This window comes from Nerophis ophidion, linkage group LG11 (genome assembly GCF_033978795.1).
Source record: "Nerophis ophidion isolate RoL-2023_Sa linkage group LG11, RoL_Noph_v1.0, whole genome shotgun sequence".
In the NCBI taxonomy this organism is placed as follows: domain Eukaryota; kingdom Metazoa; phylum Chordata; class Actinopteri; order Syngnathiformes; family Syngnathidae; genus Nerophis; species Nerophis ophidion.
Genome location: NC_084621.1, coordinates 3,951,951 through 3,969,372, shown reverse-complemented (window position 1 = coordinate 3,969,372; position 17,422 = coordinate 3,951,951). Strand labels below are relative to the sequence as shown.

The following is a 17,422-nucleotide window of genomic DNA, read 5'->3' as shown; positions in this document are numbered from 1 at the left end:
AGAAGCTCTGCCATCCGGGAGGAACTCAAAGTAAAGCCGCTGCTCCTCCACATCGAGAGGAGCCAGATGAGGTGGTTCGGGCATCTGGTCAGGATGCCACCCGAACGCCTCCCTAGGGAGGTGTTTAGGGCACGTCCAGCTAGTAGGAGGCCACGGGGAAGACCCAGGACACGTTGGGAAGACTATGTCTCCCAGGAAGAGCTAGACGAAGTGCCTGGGGAGAGGGAAGTTTGGGCTTCCCTGCTTAGGCTGCTGCCCCCGCGACCCGACCTCGGATAAGCGGAAGAAGATGGATGGATGGATGGATGGGCATCCAAAACGTAGGTTGCTAGTTTGTGGTCCTCAGCAGTCATTTATTTTGCATTTAGATGTATCCAGCGAGCGAACATTATTCTCCACTCCCAAATTCTCAGCTGCAAGCAACTGGAGATGTCTTCTAAGCATCACTAGGGAGGCATGGAGTGGGCGACTCCCAACATGAACATTGTGTGGGTTTGATTTTCAATCCCATTTTTGTAGTTCCCTTGAGCATGATACTGAACCTGCAGGTGCTCCTGGTTCTCCATCATTAGTAAGTAAGTATGCTACACAAGTGATAGTCCATTTACTGCATGTTCTTAGTGCCTATATAAAGATGTTCTGGGAGCTCCCCATTCCCTTCTCGCCAGACACCTTAAAGACCTACTGAAAGCCACTACTAGCGACCATGCAGTCTGATAGTTTATATATCAATGATGAAATATTAACATTGCAACACATGCCAATACGGCCGCTTTAGTTTACTAAATTGCAATTTTAAATTTCCTGCAAGGTATCCTGTTGAAAACGTCACGGAATTATGACGGGTATGTTGACGCATGCTTGTGACGTTATTGGTTGGAGCGGACATTTTATCCCAGCTAAAAGTAGTCTGCTTTAATCGCATAATTACACAGTATTCTGGACATCTGTGTTGCTGAATCCTTTGCAATATGTTCAATTAATAATGGAGACGTCAAAGAAGAAAGATGTTGGTGGAAAGCGGTGGATTGCAGCTGCCTTTAGCAACCAAAACACAGCCGGTGTTTCTTCTTTTCTTGTGAAGCTTTAATATGGAACAGAGCGGTCAAGCGAAAATAGTTCTCTACCACATGTCAACCGGCAGGTTTCCGTGAGAAAATGGTGGTAATAAGTCGGCTCTTACCGGAGACATGAGCGGAGCTTGCGTCCTCCTGCAGCTGCGACTTTCTTGTCACCACACCCCTCCGACTTTCAGGTATGACTTAATAAAACACTAGCAACACAATACGCAGATAAGGGATTTTCCAGAATTATCCTAGTAAATGTGTGTAATTACATCTGAATCGCTGCCACTGCCGTCGCCTTTTTTTTCTTTCTAGTGCTTCACTCTAACTTTCCTCATTCACAAATCTTTCATCCTCGCTCAAATTAATGGGGAAATCGTCGCTTTCTCAGTCCGAATCGCTCTTGCTGCTTGTGGCCATGATTATAAACAATGTGAGGATGTGAGGAGCCCTACAACCCGTGACGTCACACGCTCATCGTCTGCTACTTCCGGTACAGGCAAATTTGTTTTTTTTAGCGACCAAAACTTGCAAACTTTATCGTGGATGTTCTCTACTAAATCCTTTCAGCAAAAATGTGGCAATATGGCGAAATTATGAAGTATGACACATAGAATGGACCTGCTATCCCCGTTTAAATAAGAAAATCTCATTTCAGTAGGCCTTTAAGAAGTTTTACCTTAAGATATCTTTGCATGTCTCCTGAGCCCTACATCTGTACTTACCCTGAGACGACCTCATGGACCTTGTCTTTTTTTTACACTTACAGTACTGACCCCTTGCACTAGTTTAATCTTTAATCAGATAATCTTTTCTTGTTAGGCTCTTTCCTCAGGGAGCAGGGCTATTCAACTAAATAATGAAAAGGGCGGCAGTTTCAAGGGTCCAAGGGCTCGGGGGCCCGACAAATGTGGACGTACAAAACCAGGCGTGTTGTGTACATCTCAAATAAAAACAGAATACAATGATTTGCAAATCCTTTTCAACCTATATTCAATTGAATAGACTGCAAAGAAGTGAAGCGAAGTATATTTATATAGCGCTTTTCTCTAGTGACTCAAAGCGCTTTACATAGTGACACCCAATATCTAAGTTACATTTAAAGCAGTGTGGGTGGCACTGGGAGCAGGCGGGTAAAGTGTCTTGCCCAAGGACACAACGGCAGTGACTAGGATGGCACGAGCGGGAATCGAACCTGCAACCCTCAAGTTGCTGACACGGCCCCTCTACCAACCGAGCTATGCCGCCCAAGACAAGATACTTAACGTTCGAACTGGTAAACTTTGTTATTTTTTGCAAACATTAGCTCATTTGGAATGTGATGCCTGCAACGTGTTTCAAAAAAGCTGGCATAAGTGGCAAAAAAGACTGAGAAAGATGAGGAATGCTCATCAAACACTTATTTGGAACATCCCACAGGTGTGCAGGCTAATTGGGAACAGGTGGGTGCCATGATTGGGTATAAAAGCAGCTTCCATGAAATGCTCAGTCATTCACAAATAAGGATGGGGCGAGGGTCACCGTTTTGTGAACAAATGCGTGTCGAACAGTTCAAAAACAACATTTCACAACGAGCTATTGCAAGAAATTTAGGGATTTTACCATCTACGGACCGTAATATCATCAAAAGGTTCCGAGAATCTGGAGAAATCACTGCACGTAAGCGGCGAGACCGAAAACCAACATTGAATGCCTGTGACTTTCGATCCCTCAGGCGTTACGCCATCAAAAAAAATCAGTGTGTAAAGGATATCACCACATGGGCTCCGGAACATTTCAGAAAACCACTGTCAGTAACTACAGTTCACCGCTACATCTGTAAATTCCCGGGCGCGGCCACTGCTGCTGCCCACTGCTCCCCTCACCTCCCAGGGGGTGATCAAGGGTGATGGGGTCGAATGCGGAGAATAATTCCGCCCTACCACGTGAGTATGTGACAATCAATGGTACTTTAACTTGAATTTATGGTGAATATGTGTCGCCCGTGTAAAGTGTTACTCATTGTTGCTTTTTGTCGAGAACACTGTGTCAGTCGCTTAAAAGGTCAGGCAGTAAACAATGACTTGAGCACTTGGGGGTAGAAAATTCATACTTTGTTGTCGAGTCCTTGTTGAAAGTCTGATTCTTGCAATAGATTTTGATTCTTTTTTTAGGGTTGAAAAATTAGTATTCTACTTACTCCACTGCTACTTCATTGCGACACATTTCTCACTGTTTCCACCTGTGGGCTGGCAGGAGTACTGCATAGGTGAACAATCCTAGTTTTAATGGTTTCGTAAGCCTATTTGGGTGATGTTCGGCGGGCCAAATGAAAGCGGGCCGTCAGTAGAACGGCCCTGTCATAGAGAACCTCCCCTCTCCTTGTCAAACTAGGGTTGTTTCTTCGATGCAAAGGGTAGTTGGCACGAGCGAGACGTGAACGTGAGTACATTTTAATTTAATAATCGAAAAAAACTAAAAAAAAAGGCAAACAAAGAGCGCGCACAATGGCGGAGAACAAACTCGACTAATGACAAAACAAAAGACAAGTACAAAGGCTACAAACTATAAACATGAACAAAAACACTTGCACTGTGGCATGAATAGCAAAACTTGGAAAAAACAAACAGCATGGAATGGCATGAAGGAGTTGAGGTATACGTGGGTAAAGTCAAGTTGCCAGACTGAACACTTGGCAACTGTGACTTAAATAATAGCTATGATAAAGTTTAACAGGTGTGAGAACTGAGGACCGAGGCGTGACTTGGGGACAAGGTGGAAACTAATGAGTAGTCATGGTAACAAAACAAACCAGGATTTGCAAAACAGGAACTGAGATTCCAAAAAACAAAACCGAACACGACCAAAACAAAACATGATCCATAGGCGTGACACCCCTACATGTACAATTTTTCATAATTTTTACACTTAATAACATATCGTATGAATCTATTGCGAATCGAATCATCCCTACATGTACAATTTGCAATTCTCACCTGGCTTTCCCGTCAACAGGATGTGCTTTGGGACGGTGACTTTGTCCTCCGAGTTGCGGGCCCAATCCACCATGCCCCTCCAGCCCTTCATAGGGAAACTGATGTCTGCGTTACCCAGCACTGGACGCTTGTGGATGCTCAAAACTGTAGCGGAGATGACAGAAATGTTTTAATTCATTACCATCGTGAGATCACATTAGACTCAATTTATCAGCATAAAACTGGTCAAGAAACTGCGTTGAACGCCGACCGCACAAAAGGTCTTTGTCATAATTGGTATTCATGTTTTAGATCATTCTTTGTTTCCGATTGCTGATATAATGTCCATATAGTTGTGGTCAAAAGTTGACATACACTTGTAAAGAACATAAGACCACAGAACGTTCCTCCAGAAGGTCTTATCTTTGTCCATGTGATGTCAGATGAAACAAACATCGAGCTGTTTGGCCACAATACCCAGCAATATGTTTGGAGGAGATAAGGTGAGGAACACCATAACTACCGTCAAGCATGGTGGTGGTAGTATTATGCTCTTGGCCTGTTTTGCTGCCAATGGAACTGGTGCTTTACAGAGAGTAAATGGGACAATTAAAATGAAGAATTACCTTTTAGCATGAATTAGCGCCCCAGGGGCAATTCAAGGAAATATGGTTTATTGCTCAGGAAATGGTACTAACTGCATAAGACATTTTGGGGGAGAAAAAGGGACAAATTAACACTGCAGGATTGTATGTCACACAGACATCAACCACTGCACTAACATTGTCAAGTTCATATTCATTTATGACCTGTTTAAGAAATATAACGATACAAATGATGCACATAACACAAGGCAGCAAATAGTTGCCAAAGTTTTCCGTGTGAATGTTTACCTAGGTTATCAGTCACTTCATACATGTCTTGAAAGTCTTTCATTCTCAGGCCGATGACATCCACAAAGTCCTCAATCAGGCGGAACAGCTCTTTGACGTTTGGCCCCAGCTGTGAGAACACAATGTCCAATACAAAAAAAAAAATGGGTATAAATCCTGAACCATCGCACTGAGCCACTGGAAAGAAGAATGGGCCTTTAAGAATGGCGCTTCCTCTCCTGTGGAATTTGGAGAACCATTTTCCAGGCTTATACTGTATATTTAAGACTAGACCTAAATCCTTTCTGAGAAAGTATTTCCAACTCAGGCGTGTCCTGAATCATCCCTCGTTATGCAAAGTCCCTATGTGGACCTGACTTTGGAGGGAATGCACAAGTTGAGGAGTGCAGCAGAATAACGAGTGGGTGTTTGCTTTAACTCAGGGGTGCCCAGTACGTCGACCACGGGGGGTGTGTCAGTCGATCTCCAGCCAGGCTTTTAAAAAAAATAGACCTAAAAACGAGTGATCATCAATCTTCACCAAGACGTCACTTAAATGACATTCACGGTACCGGAGGGTCTTGTGAGATGACGCTGGCTGCTGCAAGATCATTATTATGAAAATATGACCGAGAGGAAGGCGAGAAACACTTTTTATTTCAACAGACTCTCGCGCCGTACCTTCCGTCAAAACTCTAAAGGCCGACTGCACATTTCCTATCTTCACAATAAAAGCCCTGCTTCATGCTGCCTGCGCTAACTAAATACAGTCTCGGAAAACTGGCGTGCACAAGCGATCCCTCAGAAAGCTGGCGTGCACATCACTTGTGCACGCCAGCTTTCTGAGACTCTTATTTTGTTAGCGCAGGCAGCATGAAGCAGGGCTTTTATTGTGAAGATAGGAAATGTGCAGTCGGCCTTTAGAGTTTTGACGGAAGGGACGGCGCGAAAGTCTGTTGAAATAAAAAGTGTTTCTCGCCTTCCTCTCTGTCATTTTTTCATAATAATGAACTGGCAGCAGCCAGCGTCATCTCACAAGACCCTCGGGTGCCGTGAATGTCAATCAAGCAAGCTACGGAATTTGCCGCCTATGTTTTTCTTGTAAAGTGTATGGAAGCTGGATGAATTAGATGCCAAAAACAACCACTTTCATGTGGTATTGTACAGAAAGGACAACTTTTTTTCTCCTCCATTTGAAAATGTGGGCGTTATCATCATTACTGTCTGATTCCAATCAATGCAAGTCATCAGAATCAGGTAATACAGCAACTTATATTCTTGTCTTTGTGAAAGAAAGACTTCTATATGTGTTACACATGCTTGTATTATCATTAAACACATTTAACTTGTTTACAAAAATGTCTCTTTCATAAATAAATAAATATAAATGATATATATAAATGAGGTAGATCCCCTCGAGGTGGTCAATTGAAAAGTAGCTCGCCTGCAGAAAAAGTGTGGGCACCCCTGATTTAACTCATCAGCTGTAGCTACAGTGGGGCAAAAAAGTATTTAGTCAGCCAGCGATTGTGCAAGTTCTCCCACTTAAAATGATGACAGAGGTCTGTAATGTTCATCATAGGTACAAAATCCAGGAATTTTAAAGAATTTATTTGTAAATTATGGTGGAAAATAAGTATTTGGTCAAGCATTCAAAGCTCTCACTGATGGAAGGAGGTTTTGGCTCCAAAATCTCACGATACATGGCCCCATTCATTCTTTCCTTAACACGGATCAATCGTCCTGTCCCCTTAGCAGAAAAACAGCCCCAAAGCACGATGTTTCCACCCCATGCTTCACAGTAGGTATGGTGTTCTTGGGATGCAACTCAGTATTCTTCTTCCTCCAAACACGACAGTGACAGTTTGACCCCACACTGTCACTGTTTGACCTTTGGCTTCCTCACAAACCGTGCACATTTGTTAAAAAGCTCCACATTGACACACTACAACCAGCATGCTCCACAAACAAGTTGTAAGCTGTCACTCGCCATGGCTCTGCATGTCTGGCTAAAAGAGTCAGGGTGGGGCTGAAGGCTTTATGTAGGTGAGCACACCTGCTTGGACTAATTAGGCCTAATTTGGGCCAAACCATGATTGTCAGGAGCTGGGTGTTGCTGAGGGACATTTGAAAGTTGTGTTGTCTAAACCTGAATACACTGTGGACAAAAGTGACTGCTTTAAATATGCAAAAGTACTATGTGAATACTTTTTAGACGTCTAATGGTTATTTATGGTTAAATTTACAAAGGAACTGTTTTCTTAATATCCATCCATCCATCCATCCATCCATCATCTTCCGCTTATCCGAGGTCGGGTCGCGGGGGCAGCAGCCTAAGCAGGGAAGCCCAGACTTCCCTCTCCCCAGCCACTTCGTCTAGCTCTTCCCGGGGGATCCCGAGGCGTTCCCAGGCCAGCCGGGAGACATAGTCTTCCCAACGTGTCCTGGGTCTTCCCCGTGGCCTCCTACCGGTTGGACGTGCCCTAAACACCTCCCTAGGGAGGCGTTCGGGTGGCATCCTGACCAGATGCCCGAACCACCTCATCTGGCTCCTCTCCATGTGGAGGAGCAGCGGCTTTACTTTGAGTTCCTCCCGGATGGCAGAGCTTCTCACCCTATCTCTAAGGGAGAGGAAACTCATTTGGGCCGCTTGTACCCGTGATCTTATCCTTTCGGTCATGACCCAAAGCTCATGACCATAGGTGAGGATGGGAACGTAGATCGACCGGTAAATTGAGAGCTTTGCCCTCCGGCTCAGCTCCTTCTTCACCACAACGGATCGGTACAACGTCCGCATTACTGAAGACGCCGCACCGATCCGCCTGTCGATCTCACGATCCACTCTTCCCCCACTCGTGAACAAGACTCCTAGGTACTTGAACTCCTCCACTTGGGGCAGGGTCTCCTCCCCAACCTAGAGATGGCACCCTTTTCCTGACAAGAACCATGGACTCGGACTTGGAGGTGCTGATTCTCATCCTAGTCGCTTCACACTCGGCTGCGAACCGATCCAGCGAGAGCTGAAGATCCCGGTCAGATGAAGCCATCAGGACCACATCATCTGCAAAAAGCAGAGACCTAATCCTGCGGCCACCAAACCGGAACCCCTCAACGCCTTGACTGCGCCTAGAAATTCTGTCCATAAAAGTTCTGAACAGAATCGGTGACAAAGGACAGCCTTGGCGGAGTCCAACCCTCACTGGAAACGTGTCCGACTTACTGCCAGCAATGCGGACCAAGCTCTTTCTTAACTTCCCTTGTCAAATTGGTCCCAGCTAGTGGGCGGGGCTATGGGCTATTTAAGTGGGGAAAATGCCATGTTTCTACCAGTCTGCGGTCTGTCACTGCCAGAGGAGGTTCTCTGTCCTGACCAAGAGTTTTGAGGTTCATACATCAAACCAACTACTGAGATTGTGGGTGCTTGGTCTTTCTGTTGTTGTTCACCTCTTGACACTTTTTGGGATTTTAAATAAATGTTTGTAAACTGTGACCACTGCCTTGCCATCCTTGATTTAAAGTCCGGTTTGCAGAGGTTACATTACCTTCACCCAAGGCGGGGTTTGACACCGACCAGTTGAGTTTATACCAAAAAGTTCTATTTTGGTTTCATCTGACCACATGACATTCTCCCAATCCCCTGCTGTATCATCCATGTATCCATTTTGGTATAAACTCAACGTGTATGTTTGGAGGAAGAAGAATACTGAGTTGCATCCCAAGAACACCATACCTACTGTGAAGCATGGGGGTGGAAACTTCATGCTTTGGGGCTGTTTTTCTACTAAGTGGACAGGACCATTGATCCGTGTTAAGGAAAGAATGAATGGGGCCATGTATCGTGAGATTTGGAGCCTAAACCTCCTTCCATCAGTGAGAGCTTTGAATGGTTCCACCATAATTTACAAATAAATTCTTTAAAATTCCTACAATGTGAATTCCTGGATTTTTTTTCCACATTCTGTCTCTCACAGTTGAAGTGTGCCTATGATGAAAATGACAGACCTCTGTCATCATTTTAAGTGGGAGAACTTGCACAATCGGTGGCCGACTTAATACTTTTTTGCCCCACTGTATTTCTGTTCCACGCCTCTCAGTGTTTGTCAGACCGTCAAACCAACCAGTTCTGCAGCACTGGCGTTATTAATATGCAAAGTACTATTTAGCACCTTTCCGTGCTTCACATAAATCGTATAAGTAGAGACATGGAGACGACGTAAATGTAATTTATGAAAGATTATGCTTACCAGTTGTGCTTCTTCCCATCGTTCCCTGTTTTCTTCCATCAGCAGATTGCTGACTGACTGCACAAAGTTCTAGAGAAGGGAAGCACAGGTCTTATCGTTTTTTGTTTTCCGTTCGGCAATAGGAAAATGAGCAATATGGGAAATGTCAGTAAACATTTTTGAAATAAACCCAGCAGGCAGAGACAATAAAACAACGTTGAGCAACTCAAACCTAACGTCGAAGAAACATGCTTTTTAGTAAGCAAGTACCGTATTTTTCGTATATGCCGCACCTGCTGAAAATGCATAATAAAGAAGGGGAAAAAAACATATATGAGTCGCACTGAAGTGTAAGTCGCATTTTTGGGGGAATGTATTTGATAAAATCCAACACCAAGAATAGACATTTGAAAGGCAATTTAAAATTAAAGCTGCAAGCAGCGTTGGTCGGGTCCGCCTTTGGCTGCTGCCCCCGAGACCCACGGCCGGATAAGCGTTAGAAGACACCTTGGAGCCACTATTTTGATAATCTAATGCATTGTGAAAGTAATGCAGTTGTTGTATTGAAGTGAAAATATCAAACTTCCTGTGGATTTTTGCTAAAGTATGTTAATTATTCAAATGTAGGTCTAAGTGAGACCTACATAGTGTTTTTTGTTTCATGTCTCTCTGACATTCCCACCGGAAGTTACAAGCAGTTTTGTCTGTGTTTTCTTCCTAGGAGCAGTTTGTCCGTGTTGTATTCCTAGGGGGGGCGGTAGAGCGCAATTTTGAGTTTTGAGGTTAGGTTTTTTTCATCAGATCGCAATTTTTGCCAGACCTGATGTGTGTGTCAAGTTTGGTGAGTTTAGAAGCATTTTAAGGGGGTCAAATAACAGCTCAAAGAGGCAAAAATGACATTTTTTAGGAGACTTTGCACAGGGGTTCTTTGAAGGCGCGTAAAATCAAAACCTGAGAACTTATCAAAAACTCTGTTCTATACTTTTAATCAGAAGGGTTCAATCTCTCTCCTGTGCGAGTTTGAAGCCAAAACAACAAACGCACTCAGAGGAGATAATGTTTGAAGAAAGGTGACCGGTTTTTACAAAACTTTTGTTTTGAAGGGGGATTGCAAACTTCCTGTTGATTTTTGTTGGGGGTTGTCAATCTATGACATGTAGGTCTAAGCGAGACCTACATAGAAGTTTTTGTTTCATGTCTCTCCAACATTCTTACCGGAAGTTACAAGCAATTTTGTCTGTGTTTTCTTCCTGGGAGCAGTTTTTTCAGTGTTTTATTCAAAAATAACGCTAGAGCGCAATTTTGAGTTTTGGGGTTTGGTTTTTTCATTAGATCGCAATATTCGCCAGTCCTTATGTGTGCGCCAAGTTTGGTGACTTTTGAAGCATTTTAAAGGGGTCAAATTACAGCGCAAAGAGGCAAAAATTGCATTTTTTGCGAAATTTTTTATTTTGAAGGGGTTTTTGCCAACTTCCTGTAGATTTTTGCTGAAAGAAGTGAGTGTATGAAAATTGGGTCTAAGTCAGACCTACATCGGAGTTTTTGTTTCATGTCGCTATGACATTCCTAACAGAAGTTACATGCAGTTTTGTCTGTAATTTTTTCCTAGGGGGCGCTAGAGCGCAATTTTCATTTTGGGGGATTGGTTGCTTAATATGTTGGGAAGGTTTGCTATACCGACGTGTGTGTCAAATTTGATGAGTTTTGAAGCATGTTAAGGGGGTCAAATTACAGCGCCTAGGTGCGGAATAATAATAAAACACAGCAGTTTCAATAGGGTCCTTGGCCCATAAAAACAGGCCCCAGCACATGAGAGGTTGGACACATTGGACATTAACTCAAAATCAACCCTTTTTAGTTTCTTTTAAAATCTGCCATATATAATAAAAATTGAAAAATGGCCCTATTTTGTTTTTTTGATTTACGTTTCAGAATTGGAAATAGAATGAATGGAAGGTACACGGAACAATAGGAGTCCTGCTGAACAAAGATGTTAGCGTTATGCTAAAAACATGCTAAATGCAAAGGAAAAGCTAAATTACTGCTTCCGGTTCAATTTGTTGTCACACACATAACCACGCATTTTTGCATTTTGGATGAACATATATTACATTTTTGTGTTTATCTGGAAAAATAAAAATCCATATAAGGAAAACAGCACAAAATCCAATTTTATGGCAATATTTGAATGAAAATCAACCCTTTTTTGTGTGTTTGAAAATCTTCCCCATATAATAAAAATCGAAAAAAGGCCTTATATTTTGTTTTTTGATTTGTGTTTCAGAATTGGAAATAGAATGAATGGAAGGTGCACGGAACAATAGGAATCCTGCTGAACAAAGATGTTAGCGTTATGCTAAAACATGCTAAATGCAAAGGAAAAGCTAAAATACTGCTTCCGGTTCAATTTGTTGTCACACATTTTTGCATTTTGGATGAAAATATTAGATTTTAGTGTTTATCTGGGAAAATAAAAAATAACAAAAGGAAAACAGCACAAAATCCAATTTTATGGCAATATTTAAATGAAAATGTACTCCTTTTTGTTTGTTTTAAAATCTGCCCCATATAATAAAAATCGAAAAAAAGACCTTATATTTTGTTTTTTTGATTTGTGTTTCAGAATTGGAAATAGAATGAACAGAGGGTACACGGACCAATAGGACTCCTGCTGAACAAAGATGTTAGCGTTATGCTAAAAACATGCTAAATGCAAAGGAAAAGCTAAAAAACTGTTTCCGGTTCAGTTCGTTGTCACACACATAACCACGCATTTTTGCATTTTGGATGAACATATATTACATTTTTGTGTTTATCTGGAAAAAAAAAATCCATATAAGGAAAACAGCACAAAATCCAATTTTATGGCAATATTTGAATGAAAATCAACCCTTTTTTGTTTGTCTGAAAATCTGCCACATATACTGGAATAAAAATCGAAAAAAGGCCTTATATTTTGTTTTTTGTTTTTATTTGCGTTTCAGAATTGGAAATACAATGAATGGAAGGTACACGGAACAATAGGAGTCCTGCTGAACAAAGATGTTAGCGTTATGCTAAAAACATGCTAAATGCAAAGGAAAAGCTAAAATACTGCTTCCGGTTCAATTTGTTGTCACACATTTTTGCATTTTGGATGAAAATATTAGATTTTAGTGTTTATCTGGGAAAATAAAAAATAACAAAAGGAAAACAGCACAAAATCCAATTTTATGGCAATATTTAAATGAAAATGTACTCCTTTTTGTTTGTTTGAAAATCTGCCCCATATAATAAAAATCGAAAAAAGACCTTATATTTTGTTTTTTTGATTTGTGTTTCAGAATTGGAAATACAATGAACGGAGGGTACACGGACCAATAGGACTCCTGCTGAACAAAGATGTTAGCGTTATGCTAAAAACATGCTAAATGCAAAGGAAAAGCTAAAAAACTGCTTCCGGTTCAATTCGTTGTCATACATATAACCACGCATTTTGCATTTTGGATGAACATATATTACATTTTTGTGTTTATCTGGAAAAATAAAAATCCATATAAGGAAAACAGCACAAAATCCAATTTCATGGCAATATTTGAATAAAAATCAACCCTTTTTTGTGTGTTTGAAAATCTGCCACATATAATAAAAATCGAAAAAAGGCCTTATATTTTGTTTTGATTTTATTTGCGTTTCAGAATTGGAAATACAATGAATGGAAGGTACACGGAACAATAGGAGTCCTGCTGAACAAAGATGTTAGCGTTATGCTAAAAACATGCTAAATGCAAAGGAAAAGCTAAAATACTGCTTCCGGTTCAATTTGTTGTCACACATTTTTGCATTTTGGAAGAAAATATTATATTTTTGTGTTTATCTGGGAAAATAAAAATTCACAAAAAGAAAACAGCACAAAATCAAATTTTATGGCAATATTTAAATGAAAATGTACTCCTTTTTGTTTGTTTTAAAATCTGCCCCATATAATAAAAATCGAAAAAAGACCTTATATTTAGTTTTTTTGATTTGTGTTTCAGAATTGGAAATAGAATGAATGGAAGGTACACGGACCAATAGGACTCCTGCTGAACAAAGATGTTAGCGTTATGCTAAAAACATGCTAAATGCAAAGGAAAAGCTAAAAAACTGCTTCCGGTTCAATTCGTTGTCATACATATAACCACGCATTTTTGCATTTTGGATGAACATATATTACATTTTTGTGTTTATCTGGAAAAATAAAAATCCATACAAGGAAAACAGCACAAAATCCAATTTTATGGCAATATTTGAATGAAAATCAACCCTTTTTTGTTTGTTTGAAAATCTGCCCCATATAATAAAAATCGAAAAAAGGCCTTATATTTTGTCTTGTTTTTATTTGTCTTTCAGAATTGTAAATAGAATGAATGGAAGGTGCACGGAACAATAGGAGTCCTGCCGAACAAAGATGTTAGCGTTATGCTAAAACATGCTAAATGCAAAGGAAAAGCTAAAATACTGCTTCCGGTTCAATTTGTTGTCACACATATTCCCGATGGAACTCTCTGGACAAAATCAATAAAGTATTATCTATCCATCTATCTATATAACCATGCAGTTTTGCATTTTGGATGAACATATTAGATTTTTGTGTTTATCTGGGAAAATAAAAACCCATAAAAGGAAAACACTACTATGTCTCCTGGCTGGCCTGGGAACGCCTCGGGATCCCCCGGGAAGAGCTAAACGAAGTGGCTGGGGAGAGGGAAGTCTGGGCTTTCCTGCTTAGGCTGCTGCCCCCGCGACCCGATTTCGGATAAGCGGAAGAAGATGGATGAATGGAGGAAAAGGAAAACAGCACAAAATCCAATTTTAAGGCAATATTTGAATGAAAATGTACCCCTTTTTTGTTTGTTTTAAAATCTGCCCCATACAATGAAAATGTAATTTTGTTTTTCTGATTTGCGTTTCAGAATTGGAAATCGAATAAACGGAAGTTGCACGGACCTTAGTTGGTGCTTTCTGAGGTTACGAACTCTTACTGATAATTTGCTTATCATTAGAATGTTGGATTTTATTTTTCCAATATTGTATTTAAATGTAAAAATGCAAGTGGCGCAAAACAAATAATCAAAAAATGTAAAATTAAAAACAATGAAATAAATGAATAAACTAAAAGTGAATCGATATTTCTGTTACTGACTTAAAGTGTGAATGTTGTCTGTCTATCTGTGTTGGCCCTGCGATGAGGTGGCGACATGTACGGGGGTGTACCCCGCCCTCAGCCCGTATGCAGCTGGGATAGGCTCCAGCACTACCCCAAAAGGGACAAGCAGTAGAAAATGGATAGATGGATGAACGAGTTAACAGAAAAATACTTCACCCTCATGTCTGCACTGCTGGGACTGTAGTACGCCCTCCTGAAGATTTCAGTCATGTTCTTCAGCACGTCTATGATGGCCAGCAAATCGCCGCTGTAGCTAGTGCCATCGCTGGAAGTCACCCTCAGTTTCGTCATCACTTCCGAGACGCCGTCTCCCACCAGGCCTCGCTGTGCTTTGGACAAATGATCTCGTGTCTAACAGAGAGAGTTACAATAACATTCACCATCACCATAAACAGTTGAGTACCTGTTTGTTACTTTAAAGGCCTACTGAAAGCCACTACTAGCGACCACGCAGTCTGATAGTTGAAAACGTCGCGGATTGATGACGCGTGTTTGTGACGTCTCGGGTTGTAGCCGACATACTAGCCCAGCACCACACACGGCTAAAAGTCGTCTCTTTTCATCGCATAATTACACAGTATTCTGGACGTCTGTGTTGCTGAATCTATTGCAATTTGTTCAATTAATAATGGAGACGTCAAAGAAGAATGCTGTTGGTGGAAAGCGGTGTATTGCAGCTGCCTTTAGCATCGAAACACAGCCGGTGTTTCTTTGTTTGTTGTGGAGCTTTAACACAGAGCGGTCCAGCCAACATGTTTCTCTACGTCAGATGTCACCAACCTTTTTGAAGCCAAGAGCTACTTCTTGGGTACTAATAAATGCAAAGGGCTACCAGTTTGATACACATTTAAATAAATTGCCAGAAATAGCCAATTTGCCTTAAATAAATAAATCTACATATATAAAAAATGGGTATTTTTGTCTGTCATTCCATCGTAAATTTTACGGAAGGTTTTTTGTAGAGAATAAATGATAAAAATGATTTTAAAAAAAACACTTAATTGAACGGTTTAAAAGAGGAGAAAACACGAAAAAAATGAATATTACATTTTGAAACTTAGTTTGTCTTCAATTTCAAGTCTTTAAAATTCAAAATTCAACGGAAAAAAATGAAGAGAAAAACTAGCTAATTTGAATCTTTTTGAAAAAATGTAAAAAAGAAATTATGGAACATCATTAGTAATTTTTTCTGATTAAGATTAATTTTAGAATTTTGATGACATGTTTTAAATAGGTTAAAATCCAATCTGCACTTTGTTAGAATATATAACAAATTGGACCAAGCTATATTTCTAACAAAGACAAATCATTATTTCTTCTAGATTTTCTGAAAATTTCAAAGAAATTCAAAATACTTTGAAATAAGATTTAAATTTGATTCTACAGATTTTCTAGATTTGCCAGAATAATGTTTTTAAATTTTAATCATAAGTTTGAAGAAATATTTCACAAATATTCTTCGTCAAAAAAACAGAAGCTAAAATGAAGAATTAAATTACAATTTATTTATTATTCTTTACAATGAAAAAAAAATACTTGAACATTGATTTAAATTGTCAGGAAAGAAGAGGAAGGAATTTAAAAGGTAAAAAGGTATATGTGTTTAAAAATCCTAAAATCATTTTTTAAGTTGTATTTTTCTCTCTAAAATTTTCTTTCTGAAAGTTATAAGAAGCAAAGTAAAAAAATAAATGAATTTATTTAAACAAGTGAAGACCAAGTCTTTAAAATATTTTCTTGGATTTTCAAATTCTATTTGAGTTTTGTCCTTCTTAGAATTAAAAATGTCGAACAAAGCGAGACCAGCTTGCTAGTAAATAAATACAATTTAAAAAAAATAGAGGCAGCTCACTGGTAAGTGCTGCTATTCGAGCTATTTTTAGAACAGGCCAGCGGGCGACTCATCTGGTCCTTACGGGCTACCTGGTGCCCGCGGGCAGCTTGTTGGTGACCCCTGCTCTACGTCAACCAGCATGTTTTTGGATGGGAAAATTGTGATCTATATCTTACCGGAGACATCAGTGGATTATTCGTCCTCCTGCAGTAGCTGTCAAAAAAGGCAGTTGTCAGCTTGGCTTCTCTCTGAGACACTGGCGTGTTCACCACAGCCATCCGACCTCGAGGTATGTCTTTACAATCTCACTAAAACACTATTAAAACAATAAACAGATAAGGGATCTTCCAGAATTATCCTAGTAAATGTGTCTAATTACATCTGAGACGCTCACACTACCGCCGCCCGAAGCCGTCGATTTTTATTTTATTTTTATTTATTTTTTTCTAGTCCTCATCAGCCACGAATCTTTCATTATCGCTCAAATTAATGGGGAAATTGTCGTTTTCTCTGTCTTTTTGTAGGAGGCTCCCATTATAAACAATGTGAGGATGTGAGGAGCCCTCACACCGGTGACGTCATCGTCTGCTACTTCCGGTACAGGCAAGGCTTTTTTATGAGCGACCAAAAGTTGCAAACTTTATCGTGGATGTTCTCTACTAAATCCTTTCAGCAAAAATATGGCAAATATGGCGAAATGATCAAGTATGACACATAGAATGGACCTGCTATCCCCGTTTAAATAAGAAAATCTCATTTCAGTAGGCCTTTAAATGTATTTTATTTCCCATTTGTGTTCATATCGGAGAATCAGGAATCTTTTTTTTTTTTAGCTCATTCTATTAAAAAAGAATGTCAGAGGGGTTCTGAAAGGAAGTTTTATCGGGTGTTTTCTGACCTTTTTTGACCAACCATCAACAAAGGTACAACAGTGATTTTTTTTTTTTTCTCTTTTTTTCTCAAATCATTGCACTCCGTTCACATTTAACACAATGTCCAAAATCACATGGAAACAAGGCTTGTATACACACACACACACACACACACACACACACACACACACACACACACACACACACACACACACACACACACACACACACACACACACACACACACAAACACACACACACACACACACACACGTATTTTTTTTTTTTAACAGTATTCTGGTTGGTTTACATACTGAAGGTCTACGTACAGTATATTTATGTTTTATGTCATTACTGTATAAGTGGCAGTCAAAGCAAGGTTTATTTTTTTATTTTATTTTTAAAAAAAAATTTT

At 40.1% G+C, this 17,422-nt stretch overlaps 1 protein-coding gene across 6 annotated transcripts in view; it reads right to left on the bottom strand.

The window, feature by feature from the left end:
• Window positions 1–17,422, bottom strand: part of adgrb1a (adhesion G protein-coupled receptor B1a) — a 468,831-nt gene that overhangs the window by 262,998 nt on the left and 188,411 nt on the right. For 5 of the 6 annotated variants that reach the window (XM_061914951.1, XM_061914947.1, XM_061914950.1 and 2 more), the window contains exons 10-13: window positions 14,458–14,652; window positions 9,135–9,203; window positions 4,912–5,020; window positions 4,040–4,183 (exon numbers count right to left, since the gene is read on the bottom strand). In XM_061914951.1, coding sequence (XP_061770935.1) covers window positions 4,040–4,183; window positions 4,912–5,020; window positions 9,135–9,203; window positions 14,458–14,652 — 517 coding nt within the window. The remainder of the gene's footprint in view (window positions 1–4,039; window positions 4,184–4,911; window positions 5,021–9,134; window positions 9,204–14,457; window positions 14,653–17,422) is intronic. The other variant, XM_061914949.1, reaches the window with a different exon arrangement.